The sequence below is a fragment of the Pipistrellus hanaki genome, assembly GCF_964339955.1.
Source record: "Pipistrellus hanaki genome assembly, chromosome: 8".
NCBI classification, from domain to species: domain Eukaryota; kingdom Metazoa; phylum Chordata; class Mammalia; order Chiroptera; family Vespertilionidae; genus Pipistrellus; species Pipistrellus hanaki.
Window position 1 is genome coordinate 85,391,412 of NC_140510.1, and position 22,389 is coordinate 85,413,800.

Genomic DNA, 22,389 nt, shown 5'->3' on the forward strand with positions numbered 1-22,389 from the left:
TAAACGTTTTGATTCAGTATAAAATTATGATTACTCCATCACAACATTAATACTAATGTTAAAGAATATCACATTCTATTAACATAGTAAGTTATTATTTGATTCTTGCTAAGTAGCCTGAGACTTTTTTAAAAAAGAATTCTATTTTGGAAAAATATATTCAGCATGACTCTGAACTTACAATCTCTTATTCATACTTTTATTCTGCTTAAATTTTTTTTATTTTATATTCAGTTTTTTAATAAAGTACACATAATTACTTCCCCTGAAAGTTACAAAGAAATTGGTATCTTTACCTTTTCTTTTTTTTTTTGGGGGGGGGGGGGGTTTGCTTAAATAGCCAAGCAGATGAGAGATAAAGATGAGAGAAGTTTTTTTACTTTACTTTTTCTTTTCTTTTTTGGTTTTTGCACCATGTAAAGGTATGATTTAGTTCAAAAAGGAAGTACAAATTTAAAAACAGTCGATCTTTGCATAACTTTCAAAGGGAGATGGTAGATGCTCATCGTTTGTGATCTCTAAAACAAGAAAGAGTACTTCCCACTGCTCACAAATCTTGTCAGAGCTCCGTGAGGAATGTTTTCTTGTCTGGACCCTCTCATGTGCTCTTGGCCACTGACCGGCTTCTTCAATGACACTGCTAAACGCAACTGCGCCCACCTCCAACCGCCATGGGGATCACCTCACTTCGTCAGAAACTCCTGATTTTACTCCCTCTTAGAAATTTGCAAGAAATCCAAATTCCCATGTGAGGTAAAGTCCCTGAGAACGTGGGCCAGGCAGCTCTCTGGCCTTCCCTCCCGCCCCCACCCCAGTCTGAGCTTTCTCTGACCTCTGGTGACTCCCTGACCTGGCATGTCTTTGGATGCCTTTGCCTCGTCTTTCTCAAGAGCCCACCCTAAGGCTTTCTGAACTTGACCGGAGCCTAATAACTGCCTCCAGATTACTTGTACTTCTCAATACTGTTTACAGGAATTCTTCAGATCAGCTTTTCTAAACAACTCTTCAAGCTTGGAACCCTGAAGCAATCATTACTTTCTCCCACATTTAATTTTGTGGAAAAGGTTATTTGCAAATCAAGCTGTTTTGCTTTACAATAGTTGATGTCCGTTTCTCCGCTTTTTTCTTACTGAATAGGAAACCTTACCTATTCCATTTTGTTTCCCATAAGACTTTGCTTCTCCACACCTGCCGTTACTTCTCCCTAACTCACTCTAAATGAAGTCGCCCCTACCATCTCCTTTGCAATGCAACTCCCTCCTCCGCATCGCCCTCTAACTGTTCTTTTCAGAAAAAGACCGATAATGGATAGAAAATCCAGAGCAGTAAGTAATCAGAGGACCTGAATAACAAGACAGACCTAACAGACCTAAGAGACACACACCAATCACTTCCCCACAGCGGAAAAGCACACATTCATTTCAAGCTCATGTAACCCTTCCCCCACGGTAAGTCATGTAAGTCACAAAACAAATTTAAGTTTGAAACTTACCAAGCATTTTTTCTGGCCACAATAGAATAAAACAAAAAATCAATAGCAGAAGAAAACTGGAAAATTCCACAATATGTGGAAATTAAATAACACATTCTTTAAGATAAATAAAAATGAAAACAACATACCAAAACTCTTGAGATACAGCACAAGCAGTACAAACAGTAAAGTTCATAGTATACCTTAAAAAAAGATGTCAAATAAACAACCTAACTATTCACCTTAAGGAACTCTGGCCAATCTGAGCAGACTTTTTATGCATGCAAATTATACATGTTCTGTACCCGAAGCTACACTGTGTTCTAGTAAAAAGCCTGCTCAGATTGGCCAGAGTCAGAGAGGCGGTCTATTAAAAAAAAGAACTGGTGTTGCCTCAGAAGTGGGGGGTAGTCTTATACAGCGAATATAGGCCTAAACCTATGTTTTAACTGTAAAATTACGGGTTGTCTTATACGCCGGAAAATACGGTACATCCTATCGGGGATGTGCAGGAGGCAGCTGGTCGATGTTTCTCTCTCATCGACGTTTCTAGCTCTCTATCCCTCTCACTTCCTCTCTGTGGAAAATCAATAAAATATATTAAAAAACCAAACAAAAAACAACCTTACTAAAATAAATAAAGGAGACCAGGAGGGGAACATGGATACAGAAATACAGTGTGAATACTCGGAAGCATGAAGATTTGTGATCATGATCTGAAGTGGTACTAGTCAGGAGATGTGTGTGTTCTTCCAGCTACATCCAGCTGTACAGGTTTAGGCACCAAGAAGAGAAAGAGATGGATTTAACCAGGATTTGGTTAGTCAAACAAGTAGTATAGTGAGAGGAGCAAGAATATCGAAGGAGTTTCCAAAGAACACTAATTACAGACCATGATGTAGCAGGGAAAGGAGAGAACTGAGGATTAACAGGGACAAGAAACCGTTAAAAGGCAGCCGAGTCAAGGATCAGAGGTCCAATAGAGTGTAAGGACGGGCAGGGAGTTAGCTGGAGAGACGAGGTGGTAGTCAGAGGTAAACTACTTACCACCGAAATTAATGGAGGAGGTGTCGTTTTGGGCGATGACTAGTCCTACAGGGTAGCCACAGGAATCAGTGGCTGAGACAGGGTGGAGAATAAAAGTCACTGGAGGAGAGGGATAAAAGATCTGCGACTCCAGAAAAGACTACCTATGGGGACATTGAATTAACTATAGTGATAATAACCTAGGAGCCAAAAGAGCAAGATTGAAAGCTGAATGATATTTTAGTCATTTAATCATCATTTATTTAGTCATCATTTGATAAGGCTGCAAGGGATACAAGGTTCTCAGGAAGAGCCAGATTTCAGTTGGAGCAAGGTGGTCACAGAAGAGGCTAAGGACACAGGAGATTTTACTTGACTTACCATGAAATGAGCAGTACAGATGGGCAGGTGTGTGAGGCAGAGTTAGAAAAAGCAATGATTTGTATGAGGAAGAGCCAAGGGCGATAAGGGATGATTTGAGAGACCCAGGCTTCTTGTTTTAACTGACAGCAACAGGAATAAAAACATGACGATATTAGGCTGATAGTCCCAAAGCAGGGAGCAGTTGCAAGATTCTGACTTTTAAGGTCTTGCCATGATTATGAGTTCTGGGAATCCTATCTGACACCTGCAGATGGAGACATAGAAGAGAGAGCAGTGGTCTTATTCTGAGAGCAGAGGCCCTCAGAATACTTCCACCAGGAAGTCTTCCCTGAGTGTTCTAGCCCAAAGCAAACGTTCTGTCCTCTCAATGTCTATAGCACTGATCGATATCATTCAATAACCACTCAACAAGTTTTCATTATTTCCATCTATTAAGTGTTCAGACACTTTTGCAATATTTTCTGACTTACACTGTAGGCCCTTTCTGAGTGCAGGCCATCACATAACTGCTCAGAGCACCTACTCAAAGCTCTGAGTCTAGCAGCTGTGAAGAAGCCAAAGGAGAATGAACAATGCATTAAATTATGGGGGAAGAGGGGGTGGAGTGTGAGAGAGGTGGGGGGACTGGGTGAAGGTGGGCAAAGAGGAGCAGGAATGGGGACATCTGTAATAGTGCCAACAATAAAAGTAAAGTTATAAAACAAATAAACTAAAATTGTTCCGCTTTTCAATAAATAAATAAACAAATAAATAAATTATATCTAAAGAGACATCTGCCTTCATTAACTAAAAAAGAAACAAAAACAAAACCCACCCAAACTTTCAGCGTTGGAACTGAAGGAGTAATTCCCCCAAAAGGAAGCATTTAAAGCAGAGCCCTAACCTGAAAAGTTTCTCTTTAACTACACCGCCTCCAAAACCCTAGCCGGGATGCGGGAAAGGGCGTGCCCCTTTAACACTGATCCAACTGTGGGCAAAAGAGTTTTCCTTGATTCCTCACAGCACAGCTGAAACAAAACTGGGACATTAAAAAATATTGGAGTAAAAAGCTAAAAGATGCAAAGAAGGATAAAATGGTAAAGATGCAAAAAAAAATCTTTGATTGTAAGGAACAGATTATAAATTACCACTCACTTACCTTTAATTTATAATCCAATAAACTAGTCCCTTCCTCATTCTTGGTCACCCCCATCCCCCAAATCTTTGAACATCACCCCAGAGGAGTAGCTTCCTAGGAAACCCCAAAACTTTGCCCAGTTTCCTGGGTTTCTGTTCCTAAGGCCCTGCCTCTTCCCAGATTGATAGACACCAGAGAGTCAATGCTTCAAAGCTATCAGCATCCTCCAAAACCTCAAACATGCATGAACTGATCCAATAACCTGGAGGCGGGGTATGTGGGAAGTCATTCCTTCAATTACTTCTCCTTTGTACTAGTTAAAACCTTTTTATATCAATGATATCCAATTTAGCTTTTGCAGTATCAGTGGCCTTCTAATTATGAAGACAAAAATTGAATTCCAAACAATTAAAAAAAAACTACACACAGTATTTTGGGCAAAAGAAATATTCACAGAAAAACAAGTATGAAGTGTGAAAGTATCTCTTATCTGAACTCATACATTTAACATTATGTTCTGAACTAGTGATATATAGATATACTCATGTACATATGAAACAGCTAAGAACAGTAAATTGGTTTCAGATATTATCACATTGAGAAAAACTTCTAATTATGGGAAATTACTTTACAAATGAAAATACATGCAGCGGGACTTTACAGGAACTCAGTTATTACAACTAAAGTTGAAAATTGTAGTGCTCATCCTAAGGAATGGTTCTAGAATTTCTCCAAGTAAAAAACTCACGGAGTCCACTTGTAAATTATTTAAATAAACTCACTGAATCAACTTGTGAATTATTTCCCTTTGGCTGTCTTATTATTCAATATGCTTTCAAGGAACATGATGATGAAAGAAGAAAAACACCTCTTTCTAACATAACCATACTGGCAAGAACATTGACATTATCAGTATTCAAAGAATGTCTTGGCAGGTTAAACCTTCATAAAAAGAAGAAACACTATCTAATCCAAGATGTCAAAATAGCAATAGTACTTCTCATATTATGTGTAATGTAATTGTTTGCTTGTACAGCAAAAATTTTTTTTCAAAAAAGGAAAAGATGCCGACATTATCATGTTTAAATTTTAAGCAAAGGCACAAACATTCTTCAGAAAAGCACATAAAATAGGATAAGAGTAAGCATGTTTAAAAGAAAAAGACTAAGATCAGAAGGGAAATCACTGTTCAAAAAGATTTAAGAAAATGTGGCAATGCTGTTTTTGGAAGCTTAACAATATTTTTTTAAAATTCGAGGCACAACAGCACTATTAAGAAATAAAAAGTAGAAAAACAATCTGTACTGAGAGAAAAAGGCTTGAAGATGGATGGCTTGCTGTGGCTTAGTCCACGGTCTCCTTGTGCAATAATAGCTGATGCCTAGGTCACGGAAGACTTTTGACGTCTGACATACTGTCACTGCACAGCACCCTCAGCACTCTCAGGACTCGACGTCACCGAAGACCATCGAGGGACTCGTGGTTGCTCAGTGTAAGTTCAGATGTGTTGCCCTCCAAAGACAGTAAGATGCAGGATAAAACCCTGCGTTTCTTTCTTAAAATACCTATGCTGATGATCTTACAGTAGCTGAGGAAATAATATAAACTTATCCAAAGCTTATAAGCTATGTGTGCGTATATGTATATATGTATGTGTGTATATATAAAAAAAAAATATATATATATATATATTTGACTTTAAATACTCATTTACATTACTTGAGGCAATAATCTTGTTTTATTCTTCGATTATGTTTTCCTTACTTAACTTCCTTCTTTAGTTGTACTCACCTCTATAAATATATAGTTCCCATCTTAATATTTTACCTTTTCCATCAGTTTTCTCTTCCTGATCACTATTTCTTGTCTTCGATCTTTTTTTAATTGGTTACACTCAACTTTTAATTAGTAGACAAACTGGATCAAGAGGTCCTAGTGTTTTTGTATTAGCAGGACAGGCCGCCACCCACTGCCACCCGAGGAGTCCCGGAGTGGCAGAGCTGGGAGAGATCTCACGGTATCATTTGGTTGAGCTCTATGCCAGCAGGAACAGGTGGTTGACTATTCTTAATGTTTTCCTTTCTTTTTAATGACCAAAGACTTTTATTATAAATAGTCTACCATAGCCTGGTTTAATACAAAATTTTAACAAGTAAAAACATGTGGAGTAGAAAGAAAACTGGGTGAAAACAATTCTTACTAGAAAATAAAACTATTCCTCTGATCACTCAGAAAAATAAAAAATCCTTTGATCACTCTGAGCTTTAAGTTACCCGTGCAAATAGAAATAATGCTGTCTGACTCACAAAGTTTGGTAAGTTCTCTGAAACTTGCAAAAGGACTATATAAATACTAGAGGCCCGATGCATGAGCTTTGTGCAAGAGTAGGCCTTTACAGCCGCAGCGGCTGCCGAGGTCTCTCCCTGGCTGCCTGGATCCCTCTCTCACAGCCCCGGGCAGCAGCCTGGATCCCTCCTAGCTGCAGCCCCAGCTTTTGTCTGGAAGGTCATCCGGAAGCACGTCGGTCTAATTGGCATATTACACTTTTATTGCTATTGATAAAGTACTATTAAAATGGGAAGCAACAGAGTGTAAAGACCTGCACTCTGTAGTTAGTTTCAAATCCCATCACAATTTACTAGCCATGCAATACGGAGTGAAGTATGGGTCCTTCCTGAGTTCATTTCAGAGGACAACTGCAAAACTGGTATGTCTACCTCACTTGACTGTTGATGTGGATTATAGGAGTTTAACGTACTACACAGGTCCTGGCATTATGTGGGTTCTCAATGTTAACTCCTTACTCCCCATCAGGCTTCCACACTTCTGCTGTGTGGTTCTGCTCTCCTTCCGTTAATTATTTCAAGGTACATATGTAAAATTTTATGAAAAACAAAATAGTTAGAAATTATGTAAGCCTTTCTTTTCCCTAAGATTCATCAAGCAGCAAGAGTTCCTCATCAGCCCTGGTTTGAAAAATGTGAGAAAATAAGGTAGAGTTTCCTTTAAAAAATAAACTCTTCCAAAGAAGGGGTTAGAACAGTTGATGAAAAATGTCACTAAATTGCGAACTCCTTAAAGGAAAGAACAAATCTTTATCTTCAGATTTAGGAAGCACAGAAACATTGCTTGTGTGGAAAAGTCTGTTGGGGGGAATCTCTGATCTTAGAAATTAAGAAATGAAAGGTTCCATCAGATTTTATATAGATATTAAGTAACAAGATAAAGACTATTTTACTGAGATTAAACAAATGAGGACAAATTTTAAGAAGGCTCTTTACATGTTTGATTTAGATAAAATTCATTGTCCTTTTAATATATCATATACCAAAAAAAAAAAATCTTACAGAAATACAATAATGCATACCTTGTTATGTATAAAAAGAATCCTTAAGTCAGGTTTAAGTATTCCATAGCTTATGAGGAGATCTAGAACTTTTTTTATTTCATCTTTACATTTTTTAGTAGTTGAGTAAAATTGCTTTCTTACAGGCAGGTTCTTAAACAACCTTAAAGCAGTTACAGTTGTACCTGTTGGTAGATAAACAGAGAGCATATTTAGATGTGGAAGGAACTTCAGATCTTTAAATCCATGTACATCAGTAATTAACCCCTTCTATCATTGAAGGCCAGTCCTCCTCCAACTTTGGCCCAAGGATCAGCTTTGCTATTCTGATTCTATGTTGCACTCTTCTATTGTAACAGGACTGACCGGATAGGTGTGCTCTTTTCTATGTGGTAAAAGCAAGAATAATCTTATTTCTACCACTGCAAAGGAACATGGGCTTACCAGAATGTAGTATCTTAAGAATTCCGCTGGTTGATGCTTATTTTACATAGCATATGTGATAACCTTAATTATTCCACTAAAAATTCTTATCTGAAATATCTAATTGCCTGATTTGATTTACCCTCATCTTCTGAAGAACAAATACTCAAAACAGGATTTTTTTTTAAACTATGAATTTACTTAACTAAAAGTTGAAGATAGATATAAAAATTTATACTGCTTAAATATCGGGTTATTACTTAGCTCTTGTTTTAAAAAAAATGAAATTAGGACCATTTTTCCTCCAAATTCTTCAGCATAACAGTAGTTTTAAAAGTTCTTATCTGCTAATTCAAATATCTGGGTCATCTGTGGGTATGCTTATATCAACTATTTTTCTCTTGATTATGGATTCCATTTTCCTATCTTTGTGTCTCTCAATGTTTTTATTTCCCCGGACACTATGTATGAAAGGACAATAGTAATGAAGTTGGCAATACTCTCCCCAGCGAAGGCACTGCATTTCCTGTCAAGCAGTCAGAGTGAAGAGCGGATCTCTTCAATACAATCAAGAGTTTATCTCTGTTGGAGCGCGTTGCCCCTTCATTTAGTTCCATTTCACTTCCAGGTTCTAATGTCTTAAGGATGGAAATAAATCTCTCATTCTAGCAAGGCTGAGACATAAGCACTGCAAGACTTAAGATTTTTCTTTCTCTCTCCAGCTTAGTCCCAACTTTCTTCATCACTTGTTACTCAGTAAAAGTCCTGACGAAATCTAGCCATCCGAGGTCAACCAGCTCTGTATTAGAGGATCCCATCTTCCAATCTGTCATGTAAGCTCCCATGTGGCTATTGAACATTCAGCTGGCTTCTCCGAGGGCCACAGAAGATCCCCTGTCCAGCGCAGCAGGTCTGCTCTGTTGCCAGCTATGCCTCCAGTCTCAGTCAATGCTCCCAGGGATGCCAGTGGCCACTAGTTTCTTCCTGTCTAGGGAAGGGTCCCCTTTCTCTGGAACTTCATTCATTTAAACTTCTTGGTGACAGTTCTTCAATGGTTTTTAAACAATACAAGTTTTAAAAATTATGTGCATTCTCTTCTTTGCTATATAGAGAGCAATGGTCTCTTGAAATCTTCTACATCCATCTTGCTGAAAAGTTATACTGCAATCCCTTCTGACCTACCATTTTCAAATTCAGATGTTCTTTTCTGAAAATTTTGCTAACTTTCCTCTTGGCAGCTGGTGGCTACTTTGACCTGTCATTACTTATTTACTCATCTGTGCTCTCCACTAGTGAGTTCCTGTGACAAATGTAAGGACATATACTGTAGCTGTGAATAGATGGCGTGAAGGAAGAAAGCAGGGAGAAATCAGTAGGGCAAAATGTTTAAGAAAAAAATATGCTAAAATATATGTTATATATCAGAGACTACAATATACCTAATATATGTTAATTGACAAATAATTATTTTAGCAGCTAAAAATAATCTCTCAGAGTAAACTGAAAATTACCAATAAGCCAGGAATTATGCATTGGAATAAAACTTAATGATAAAAAACTGCTGATTCCAAATGAAATATATAGCCTTAAAAAAAAAAAGGACCAAGTCATATTGGCCAATAGGGAGGAGGCCCCAGTACACTATCATATTTTACAAGAGAACTGCTCAGCTCTCCAACGTTAGCACATTCTACAAACACCAGCATGCCAGCGCAGCCTGTGATGTGCTCCGTCATATTTTCCCATGATGCCTATTTATGTCACTTACACAGGCAGGGATCCATGTTCCTAATGTAAAGAAGTATGATTGTTGTATATGTCAGTTTCCTTAAGCTATTCAATAGCATTCCATTCTCAAATGAAAAAAGTCTTTCAGTATATGCACAATCACACACAGCCGCGATTTACAAAAAACATGATGCCCTACTCTAATCACAGGGTAGGGAAAGGAAATATCCTGAGCAGAGTACTTTAAATACCCTACTTTTGACATATGAGAAATTCCTACGGCAGAAGAAGTATTAAAAGAAGTTTTCTAGGAGGGTAAATAATGATTATCTAAAGAGAATAGAAGTATAACATATCAAGTATAATAGAATGACAAAAAAGATATGACTAAAACAAATAATTTAGTACTTGGTAAAACAATTTAAAAGCTCAAGATTAAATTTTATGTTTCTTATCAATTTTTTAAATGTCTTAAAAGTAAACAGAAGGTAAGGTTAATTTTAAATGGCATACTGTTATTAAACACATAAATGATTTTAAATGGCTAAATTAATCCATAAGACAAATACCTATACAGGAACTGGAATCTCCAGTAAACTACCCTGTTTCCCCGAAAATAAGACAGTGTCTTATATTAATTTTTGCTCCCAAAGATGCGCTAGATCTTATTTTCAGGGGATGTCTTATTTTTCCATGCGCTAGGTCTTATTTTCGGAGGATGTCATTTTCGGGGAAACACGGTATTTTTAAACATTTTAAATATACTTCTTAAAGGGGTGACAAATTTTCCAATGCTTAAAAAGATACAATTGTAATCTGTCCCTGCACCTACAGTCAGGCTATCTACAGGTGCCATCCTATTGGATGAAATGAGGAGTAACTGCTAAGTAAGGCTGTTACACCACAGCAGAAATTAATCTATGAGAACCCTAAATGCACAGGCATTAATTAAGATGGTTGGACTGTAGTTTTATCTTACACAGAAAACATTTAAATGGAAGCTGAATGACAGCTGGTGGTGAAATGTGAGTCCGTGATTCAATCACCCAGAAACTACCAGCACTAAGGCAATATAAACATAAAATGCTTTTGAAAGTGTTGGTGGATTTCAATAAGCTTGTTTTTTGAGATCTTTTCCTAACCAATAAACTGTAATTAGGAGAAAAAAGTAATATTTGAAAGGCAAATACTAGTAGTGTAGCAACTACTGACTTTCCGAGAATGTTGTTTTCTAAGGTGAAAGAAATATTGCAAAAGATCAAATTCATTAATTGACTGTAGAAATTCCTTACTATGCATACCTGATCTCACGAAAAGTAGAAGATGTAGGTCAGCAAGAAAAGAAAAATCAATCAGAAAAGAGGCAAAGATCCGAAGGTTTCCATATTTAAGAACTGTTATTTCACAGTTCTCATGGAGATGAATACAAGAAAGCCTGAGAAATATGAGTGATGCAAAGTCATGGCCATCCAGATTAGACCGGCTACTAATAAGATAAAAATAAATACATTTAAGTTTTATAAGGTGACTAGATTACTTTAAGTACTCTACTGGACAGCCACTCAAATAACTCCTAATGGTTTCCTAATTTGAACTTCTAAGAACTGGGGTCAGAGCATTTCTGGAGAGGAACCATATTTTAAAAGGCCTTCTCTGTGTCCTAATCTAAAAAAAAGAAAAGAAAAGAAAAGAAAAATGTTAATGTGTTTTCTTGGGAGTTTCTATTAACTCCATGTACATACAAAAATGTTAATTTTTAATGGGCAAAACTAATAGTAACTAATTGGAGATTTATTAAAAAAAAAAAAAGGATGAGAGAATCTGGCATCGGTGTTAAGGTACAAGAAAATAAATTTCAATGAAGAAAGACAAGGCATTTGAAAAAATAAATCCAATAATTTAACATTAAAACTGGAGAGAAGAGCTCTAGCTGGTTTTGCTCAGTGGATAGGACATCGGCCTGGAGACTGAAAGGTCCTGGATTCGATTCCGGTCAAGGGCACATACCAAGGTTGTGAGCTCTATCCGCCATAGGGGGCGTGCAAGAGGCAGCCAATTCATGATTCTCTCTCATCACTGATGTTTCTATCCCTTTCTCCCTCTCTGAAATAAAACAAACATACAAAGAAAACATCTGGAAGGAAGAAACCATTAAGAAAAAAAAAAAAAAGACTGATAAAGGAGAGACCACAAAATTAAAAATTATAGGGAGAGACCACAAAATTAAAAATGAATTTACAATACAAATTGGAGAAAAGGGGCAAACAACAACAAAAACACAAGATCTAATAATTCCTTTGGACATGACTCTAAAGAGGTCATACCTTTAATGTTCTCTCAACTTTAAACATCCTATTAGAAGTTAGCAGTAAGAAAAAGATTAAAGAAGATATGTGAAACACAAGCCTAAAGAGATTATTTTCCCCTCAGAAGTAAATAGTAGAGATACTTAGAAACACAAGATGTCAATTAAAATACAATGAAATTATGTAAGTGTATAAAACACTAAAAAAATGAAACTAGACAACCAAGTTACACCATACACAAAAATAAACTCAAAATAAAGGACTTAAACGTAAGATGCAAAACCATAAAAATCTTAGAGGAATCCACAGGCAGCAAAAATCTCAGACATATGCCAAAGCAATATCGTTACTGATACAGCTCCTAGGGCAATGGAAACTAAAGAGAAAACAAACAAGTGGGACTACATCAAAATAAAAAGCTTCTGCAGAGCAAAAGAAACCATCAACAAAACAGCGAGAAAGCCCACTGCATGGGAGAACATATTTGCCAATGTTAACTCCAATAAAGATTTAATCTCCAAAATTTATAGGGAACTCATACAACTTAACAAAAAGAAGATGAACAACCTAATCAAAAAATGGGCAACGGCCCTAAATAAATACTTTTCGAAAGAGGACACACAGAAGGCCAAGAGGCCTATGAAAACATGCTCAAAGTCACTAATCATCCGAGAGATGAAAATCAAAACGACAACGAGGTACCATCTCACACTGGTGAGAATGGCTATCATCAACAAATCAACAAACGCCAAGTGCTGGCGAAGATGCGGAAAAAAAGGAACCCCCGTGCACTGCTGGTGGGAATACAGACTGGTGCAGCCACTGTGAAAAACAGTATGGCGTTTCCTCAAAAAACTAAAAATGGAACTCCCATTTGACCCAGTGATCCCACTTCTAGGAATATATCCCAAGAAACCAGAAACACCCACCAGAAAGGATATATGCACCCCTATGTTCATAGTGGCACAATTTACCATAGCTAAGATTTGGAAACAGCCTAGGTGCCCATCAGCAGATGAGTGGATTAAAAATCTGTGGTACTTCTATACAATGGAGTACTAGGCTGCTGTGAAAAGGAAAGAACACCTATCATTTACAGCAGCATGAGCGGACCTGGAGAGCATGATGCTAAGTGAAATAAGCCAGTCGGAAAATGATAAATAACACATGATCTCACTCATTTGTTGAATATAATGAACAACATAAACTGATGAACAAAAACCGATCCAGAGACAGAGAAGCATTGATCAGAGCATCAAACTCAGAGGGAAGGTAGGGGAGGGTGGGAATAAGGGGGAGAGATCAACCAAAGAACTTGTATGCATGCATATAAGCCTAACCAGTGGACACAGACAACAGGGGAATGAGGGCATGAGTGGGGAGTTTGGGGGGGGGGGGGAGTAGCAATAGGGGGATATAAGGACACATATGTAATATCTTAATCAATAAAGAAAATAAATAAAAACAAAAAACCCTAAATGACCAATAGCAATAATTAATTAATATATTTACTTGATGTAAATAATACAAAAAGGGAAGCAGTGGGTGAGGCATTAGATGAAACATTAGTAATGAGTTGAAAATTGTTGAAACAATGATGGGAACACTATTCTAGCTACCGTGCACATTTTTTATCATCTCTGTAAATAAATACATTTTAAATTATTGGTTTAATCATACCTTGAGGGTATGGTTTATTACTAAATCAATTTATTTATTATTACTAAATCAATAATGTTTTAGGCATTTCAATAAAATATTCCCCTTCATGTATAAAAGAGTCAACAGTAATCCAGTAAGAGTGAAACAAGGCTCTGACAGTTTTTACAGAGGAGTGACTAATCCATGTTGTTGTCCGAAGTCTTTCACATTGTTCCTCTTGAGACCAGTTCTAAGTATGCAGGAGACTGGGGCTAAAGGACAGGCTGACTGTCCACTTGGAAGCTAAGTAGCTATTATGAGGCCCAAACCCAAAGCAATCAATATACTGAATTTTTAAAAACTACACTATTAAGACAAAAAAGACAAAGCATGTTACAAAGCTACTCTCTTACCTTGACCAAGATGTGAAGGTTTTTGAGAAATTATGTGGCCACTGCCATCTAACACATACTGGGTGCTAAAATTATCAGCAGCTGTCCTGGTTGTAATTAAAACCTGGAATTTCAAAAAAAAATCTAATAAAATTATGATTTTTGCAGAGGGCTCATTCTCAAGCCATATTTAAAATAATTATCATAGGGGGAGGGTAAAAAATAAAATAAAATAATTATCATATATTCACTTAAGTTTGAAAGAAATTTTACTTAATAAATTCTTATGACCACTTCCTTTATAATACTCATTAGAGTTACACTAACAAATAGGTCAGTTTATAAACTTTTATGTTAAATTACTCATCTTTTAATATTTTACTCTACAAAACTCTACATAAAACAATCATATAAAATCGTAATACATGAAATGGCTATTTTTATTATACATATTATATGTATTATATGACTTACACCTGTAAAATGAAATACTTCAAACGCATTAAGAAAATTTGTTTTTGTTGGTAAATAATTTTTTTGTATGGTGATCATTTCCTGCACTTCTGTATTTCAAGTTAATGGTTCAAAAGAATAAAAACGGGGGGGGGGGGGGGGGGGCAATAGTATATGTACAAAGATAATAATTTATTAAAAAAATTAAAAAAATAAAAACAAATCAAACACATATGTATGGCAAATTTGTTCTTAAACCCAAGCTTTGAACTCACTGTTTAAATGTAAACTTTTTACTAATTAAAAAAAAAATTAGCATTAAAACATGTAAGTATAAAAAAGGATTTAATTCAGTATGAAACATTTCCTAAGATGTTACAGTCATAGAAATATAAACTGAAGCAGGTCTGCACGCTCCCTCAGCTTTCTGTGTACCTATCTTGTGAGATCAGCAGGCGAGTGTAACAACAGCACACCACATCCCGCCAGAAAAATGCTACAGGTGGGGAGTGGGGATGCTGGCGAGTAAAGCAGGTGGATTCAGGAAAGGGCAGCCTCGCCACACTTCCGTGAACAATGCCAACCCAAAACCAGAAGCAATCTTTCTTGGCCATCCTTAGACTGAGCACAGCTGATCATCTTAAAACTAGAGGCCTAGTGCACAGAATTTGTGCACGGGTAGGATCCTTAGGCCTGGCTAGCAATCAGGGCCAACTGGGGCCTTCCTTCATTCTGAGCCGCCCCCTAGTGGTCAGCACACACCATAGTGAGCAATCGAACTCCTGAGGGAACAATTTGCATATTAGGCTTTTATATATATATATATAGACAAACCTATATAAATAAGGAAAAAGCCAGGTCTGCTGCTAGAAGTCAACTAGGTCCAGTTGAGTCTACATCTGGTGGTTGTCACCCTGTACTAGCTAGCCATGCACTCATGCACTGTAGGCCACATGGCTCTGTGGCACATGTGGGTATCCTGCACACAATTGCAAAGTCCCAATGAAAACAGTACAGCTTTTCTAGCTGTCAGTACTAGTTCAGGCTACGAGGTGGTATCTATAAAATCCTGACTAGGGGAATTGCTCCAAAGCTGCTACTTCTGTGATAACTATTCTCTAATCATCTAATGCAATTATTTTACTTCTTCCAAAAATATATTCCATGGTTCAAAAGTTGTATAATTTAAAATTTTTCCTGATAATTAATCTTAGTTTTCCTGCTATGTCACAACTCCACTGTGCCCAAAAGTGATTTCTTCTAGTAAAGTTTATCAAAATAAAGAAGACACACTGCTAGAGATTTTCTTTGTCTCTAATTACTCCATGATTATCCCTTTAAAAACAATTCTCCATTTAACCAACCACTTCTCCAAAATGCCAAGGTCAACTGAATTCTATTTCTATTCTCCAAAGAGCTGCCACCTGACCTCAGGTTGGTGTCACTGAGCAAAGGCAGCCCTGGAACTCTGAGTTCTAGTACTAGCTCTGCCAGTGGCTTGCTAGATAGTCCCGAATAAATTACACTATCATCTTCAAGGGGAGGGTGATGATAAGATGAAGATGATGCTAATACTTTATAAGGTTACACGGGCTTTTGCTTCAATTACGTCAAAGCACTTCACAGATATTACTTGTTCATCTTCAAAACATTAATGAATAGTAAATATAATCCAGCCTAGATGAATAAATTGAAGTATTGAAAGGCAAAATAGGACCTAAGAGGTCATAATGTAACATTTATGTTAAAGTAAAAAAATAGAACACAATGTTATTTCCAACATTAACATTTAAAAAATTAGAATGTGCAGGGTACTATGAAAAATTATTTAGCTAGGAAATAGTCTGCAACTCACTACTGAAGGCAGTGAAGGATAAAATGTATAAGCATGTTTCACAAATTCATGAAATACAGTGTGTTCTTCAGAGGAAGGAATTGTATTTCAAGAGTTCATTTCATCATATGACCCTGTGTCCTGGGCAAGAACCCTTTTCTTGGACCAGGCCCAGGTTCAGAATGTGTTAGCAGCCCAGTAGCTAGCATTTGAACCCGCAGTAACTCCATCTCAGAAGCATCTCGAATGTTACAAATTATTACTGGTGCCTCTTACTGGAGATACTGAGGAACTGAGGCAGTGAATGAATCTAGTGGTGTTAACAAAAGAAATTTTAAGATGTATTCAAATAATTTTAAAAGAAGTTTATTATAAAAGGCGAAGTTTTAGAAGTTCTTAGAGGATTTTAGCGGTTTATTACTTTCCAGTTATTAAAAATTAATTCTGGTTCAGTTATGGAATTTCAAGAAATTATAGTACTATTACAAAGCTAAAGTTACAAAAAATCATTTACAGATTAGATAAGCACAATTTTTCTCAATGTTTTAGATAAAATGTAAATTAAATACTTAGAATATATCCTGGTAATTCATGCAAAGAAATCCTCCCTTGACAAAAATTAATTTAAGATAATTATGTCATAAATTTTGTTTTTACTAACTTTTGGCAGAATGCCACACAGGAACATGCTCTGAAAACTAAAGTTAATGATCCTCGTAATTCAACTGAAATGTGGGTTTGCCGGCATGGCTGCCTGCCTTTCTCCTGTGTGAGCGGCCTGCCTGCCGGGCAGGGCTGCAGCTAGCAGAGGCTCTCTGACGTCAGAGCCCTCTCCCAGACCCTTCACTGTGGGAGAAAAGCACAGGCGGTCCTGCCTCTGACATTTTCACTTTCAGCAGGGTTCGATACCTGTGCGGAGGTTGTGTTTAGAAGCAGAATCTTAAAACTTCCTGTGCCTGTCCTACCAAAGCTCTGCCGCCACGCTCTAAGGACACAGCGGTGCCTGCCCCCGGAGCAGGAGGCAGGAGGCACCAGGATGAGAGCGGGCTGCCTCCAGCCTTTCCCCACTCAGCAGGCCCCCTAAGGGGAGTCTCCACTTCCACACCGACAGCTTCGCTCCCGTTCTGTCCTTCAGCCATGGGGGTTTAATGTAACATAAAACTGTAACAAGTCTACAGAGCCCACATTAGCTCATCACAAAATTATGTTTGGTGAACTTGACAGACATACACTTGATGAGAGTAATACCCAGCACACTGAAACTTCTTTAAGAAATGTTGGCTGAATAAATCAATAAACATGCCTATTATGCAGAGCATGGCTGACAATTCTAATTCTCCTGAGGGAAAACCAAAAGGAAAAACATGAATTTATGCAACAAAATAAAGGCCTTTGGTGAAAATTAGAAGGAATTTCCCTAGGAATGGCTATAAAATTTTAGAAAGGATTTCCCCCAGATATTGAGGAATTTGATTATCTTTGAAAGTTGATGTGAAATAATGCTTGTCAACAAGGGAATGAGGAAGACTAATGGTAACATCACCTATGATACAGCTGCATACCACTTCCATATTCAAGACCAGAGTAGAAAGAACTTCTGCTGAATGGCATATGACAATATGCAAGACACTTTAATACGCATTATTTCCTTTGACCCTCAAATTATCATCACTTTATAGATTAAAAAAATAAAAAGGCACTCAGAAAAGGTAACCTGTTTTATGCCTTTGGCCAACCAAGTCTCTTATTCAAACACTTGGGAATGAGAATTAGGTTTTTGGAGGGGTGGGGGATTGAGGACAAATATAGATACCTTCATCAATAAAAATTTTTTTAAAAAAAGAGAGAATTAGGTTTCTGATTCTGAGTTCAGAGTTTGTTCTCATTTTAAGAAAGCAAAACTGTTCTGTAGTCTTTTTAAAACTGAGGTATAATTTAGCCTCCATTTTAAAATCCAGTTTAAAAAAACAAAAACAACTTGTATGAGTTTCTTAAACATTTCTTTGGAGGAAAAAAGATCATTTTTAATATAATGTATGTAAAATATCTACTTATAAAGAAATAAATACTTATGTTTTATTATGTTACAGGAATAATATATACAGTCTTCATAAAAATTGTATGAACAGGTCAAAACAGAATTTTCATTCTCTAGCTCATTCTATTTGGTATGCTTAGTAATTAGGACCAGAAATTTAATATAGAAAAATGACAAATAGCCGATGTGGACTGAAAGGCCCTGGGTTCGATTCCGGTCAAGGGCATGTACCTTGGTTGCGGGCACATCCCCAGTAGGGGGTGTGCAAGAGGCAGCTGATCAATGATTCTCTCTCATAGATGTTTCTAACTCTCTTTCCCTCTCTCTTCCTCTCTGTAAAAAATCAATAAAATATTTTTTTAAAAAAGAAAAAAGAAAAATGACAAATATACCAAAATTACTACTCTACAAACAATAATGTATTTCAAGAGAAGTTATGCTTGATATCCTTTAAAGAAAATCATTATCAGACAATTTGTGCCAGTCACTGATACATTAATGGTTATGGAGTTAGTAATACATTTGAAAATACCAATAGGATATTTTGTAGATATAAAGAGAATGTTTTACTCCTTTGGACTATTTAATTCTAAGAGTGAAAGTCATTTTATTATTGATAAACTAAAAAAATGCTCATTCTTTTACAGTGCATAAAGAATATAAAATTAGATGTATTTTAAATTTCTCCAGACAATTTTGCTGAAAGTATACTTTTTTCTTTCTATAACTAAAATTAACATATTATTTTTATTTTTTATTCTCACCCAAGGATATGTTTATTGATTTTAGAGAGAGAAGAGAAGAAGGGTGAGGAGAGAGAGAAGGGGGAAGAGGACGAGAGAAAAAGAGAGAAACATTGAAGAAAGGGAGAAACATCAACGGTTGCCTCCTGTCCATGCCCCAGCCAGAAACCGAACTCACAACCTCGGTATGATCTCCTGACCGGGAACCGAATCAACGATCTCTTTGGTGTACAGGACATTATTAACATCTTTAAAATAATCTAACAAAAAATAATTTCAATAACTGCAGTTTTGGGAAATAGCTGTTTAATATTGTGCAAAACATTAACCTAATTACATACAGGATGGGCAAAAGTAATTTTATAGTTCATATGGAAAATAACAGTAATTAATAAATAATAATTCAAGAATAAACTCTCACATACTCACAACTATAAACCTATTTTTGCCCCACCCTGTATTATCAATCTACTGAGCCTGAGATCATTTACAACTATATGACTTTAAAATTATCTGCATCTGTTAGTTTGGCAGATAAAATAACAAAATCTAGAATTTCTGCAATAATATAATAATATAATTACTGCAATCTCTATCCAAAATTTTTCAAAATAAATTGGGAGCCTTAAAATAAATATGCAACTTCTATTAATGAAATTGAATTCTGAGTGAAGAATATTAATTAAATTTAAGAAGCGAATCCCCCCACAAAAGCAATCATTAAGTCTTCCTGAATAACTTCATTATTTTTAAATGTAATTGACCTTAACAAGTATTTATTGTTTTCTGTATTTCTGAAATTTCTAAAACACTATTCAGAACATTCCCACATTAAGTTTCAACTTAACTTCTTCTTGATAACCTATCTTTTGAGCTTACCACTGCAGGCCTGGGATATTTATTATTTAAATACTAGATGCCCGGAATGTGTGCGGGCAGAAGGTGGGGAAGGGGTGAGGGGGCGTATCCCTCAGCCTAGCCTGCACCCTCTCACGATCCAGAATGGCTGATCCTAACCGCTGGCCTGCCCGCCTGCCTGCCTGCCTGCCTGATTGTCCCTAACTGCTCTCCCCTGTCGGCCTGATCGCCCCCAACAGCCTCTATCTCGGCCCTACCGCCGAGGCTTGGTCTGGAAGAACATCTGGAAGGATGTCCAGCCTATCTGGTCTAATTAGCATATTATCCTTTTATTAGTATAGATGAGATACTTTTTCACTTAGAAATGCCTTTTTAACCACCCTAATAAGAAGGCAGCATGACCTACTGTGGAAAACGCAGCACTGGGAAGCATGATATTGGAACTAAATTACTGGTTTCACCATCAACACACTATGTATGCCTAAAGAGGCTGCAATTTGCCGAAACCAGTTGGGCTCAACCGTAGAGTGTCGATCTGCGGACTGAAAGGTCCCAGGTTCGATTCCGGTCAGGGGCATGTACATTGGTTGCGGGCATATCCCCAGTGGGGGGTGTGCAGGAGGCAGCTGGTCGATGTTTCTCTCTCATCGACGTTTCTAGCTCTCTATCTCTCTCCCTTCCTCTCTGTAAAAAATCAATAAAATATGTTTAAAAAAAAAAAAAAAAAGGCTGCAACTTTCATGTTCCACTTACTTCTCTATGCACAGCTCCTCTGAAGTAAACTTCTTTGCACAGCACGCTGCATTAAGACAATGAAGTTAGCTGACGGTTATTACAATAGACTGTTTTGAAGTTGGGGTGGGAACTGGCCTTTGGTCTTCACAAGAACTGTTTCCTTATCAGGATTAGGGATGGACCATGAAACCTCACTGCAGGGTGGCTTCCACGGGAAGCAAACTGAGGTGGAGGCTAGTGAGAAGGACATTGATAGGAGTGCTCCCAGGAGGATCTTCCGTGGGGCCAGTGCAGAAAGAGAAGTGGGGCTGGGCCCCAGTCACTGGCATTGGTGGGGCCCGCGGGCACTCCAGAGCCGACAGCATGGCGGGTGGAGTGTAGCTGAAATGGGGCCTTTACAGCCCAGCCCCCAATCACTGACGCAGGTGCCCTGCATGTTTCGGAAACTCTCTCCCACTGAGGGGAGGGCAGCCTCAGAGGGAAACTCTGCTGTGAGCACTCCGTCACCAGTGCTCTCGGGCTGGGAGAACCCATGCTCTCCTGACGGGGTGTCTGGGCAGTGACTGGATATTACTACCACCCAGTAATACCTAAGGGTCTGTTACTACCACCACCACAGTTCTGTATTTCCTTTGGCTTTCAGGCACAACAACAAATCTGTGGCGAAAATAATACATATTGTAAGATTTCATTTAGATCAAGTTCAAAAATAGGTAGGACTATGTTGATACAGGTGAGAATAGCGATTACTTTGAGGAGTGCAGCCCGGGAGGGGGCATTAAAGAACTTTCAGGAGTGCTGACAATGGTCTAAATCTGGATCTGGAGGACACATATGTAAAAATTCATTGTGATATGTGTGTGCATGTATATAAGTGTATAATTTTATCTTACTGTGATACTTTAACAATTCTTTTACTCCTTTTGTAATTCTGATGAACAAATTTATTTAAGTATTTATATCCAAGGCATTCAAATGCCTCAAAAAATGAAACAAAAGACAAAATGATAAACAGGTTATCAAGTAGGTTCAAGTAGTCAAATAAAGAAAAAAAGAAAAAAACAGAGAGTGCTACTGGATAAGGGCTTGCAAAACAGCCATCTAAAATCAGAGCTACAGTGTAAACGATATGGCCTATGTGTAAGTATAGTGCTGCCACCTAGCAGACAAAGCTAATAATGACTGATTTCCATTCTGCAAGGTTATGTACATCTCAAAAAAATAATGAAATACTAAATTATATATTTTTCAACAATACTCTGCTAAAATAAAGCTTAAAGACTACCTGCAAAATTTGGGCAACAGCTAAAAAAAATCAAATACTTATGTTATCAAACAAATTATATGATTTCTAAAATAGCCACTGAGAGCTTAAACAATAGTAGCAGTACCGGGAGCTTCAGAAGTTCCCTGGTACAAATCCCATCCCACTTTATACGGTTTTCTGCAAGATCCTAGGGCTCTGGGTTCCCATATACAGTCTCTGGGGAAAATGAAGGGCAATGCCAATTGTAAGTTCCTCTTCCCTACTCTTTGGAGACTCAGGGAACTTTAAATAAGTGCTGAGAAAAATAACAGAAGCATGGGCTATGGGCTGTGCTGGTTTCGGGATAGAGTTTTAAGCAGCGTGCATTTAAGGAATGACAAGGTCTTCCCTCCGTTAGTGACGTCTGAACACCTGGCTTCCAAGCAAGGGCTCACTCATAGTCCTCTATGCTAAACAGCAATGTCGGCCACTCTAAACTCCACCTCAGAGATTCCCAACTTTTTTTGGCCATGTTCCACCTAAGCATCTCTAAAATCCCAATGTCCCCCTGTGACATACAATTCTTATTATTCAAAAAGTGAGCTCCTAGTCACAGGAAGGAAGCCTAAAAGGCCACGAACTTGCTCT

At 37.5% G+C, this 22,389-nt stretch overlaps 1 protein-coding gene across 14 annotated transcripts in view; it reads right to left on the bottom strand.

The window, feature by feature from the left end:
• The window catches only part of PMS1 (PMS1 homolog 1, mismatch repair system component), a 65,653-nt gene that overhangs the window by 36,223 nt on the left and 7,041 nt on the right, over positions 1-22,389 (bottom strand). For 10 of the 14 annotated variants that reach the window (XM_084892442.1, XM_084892441.1, XM_084892440.1 and 7 more), the window contains exons 4-5: positions 13,856-13,958; positions 7,366-7,529 (exon numbers count right to left, since the gene is read on the bottom strand). The exons of 1 other annotated variant lie outside the window; for it this stretch is intronic. In XM_084892442.1, coding sequence (XP_084748568.1) covers positions 7,366-7,529; positions 13,856-13,958 — 267 coding nt within the window. The remainder of the gene's footprint in view (positions 1-7,365; positions 7,530-13,855; positions 13,959-22,389) is intronic. 3 more of the 14 variants (XM_084892433.1, XM_084892434.1, XM_084892435.1) reach the window with 1 other exon arrangement.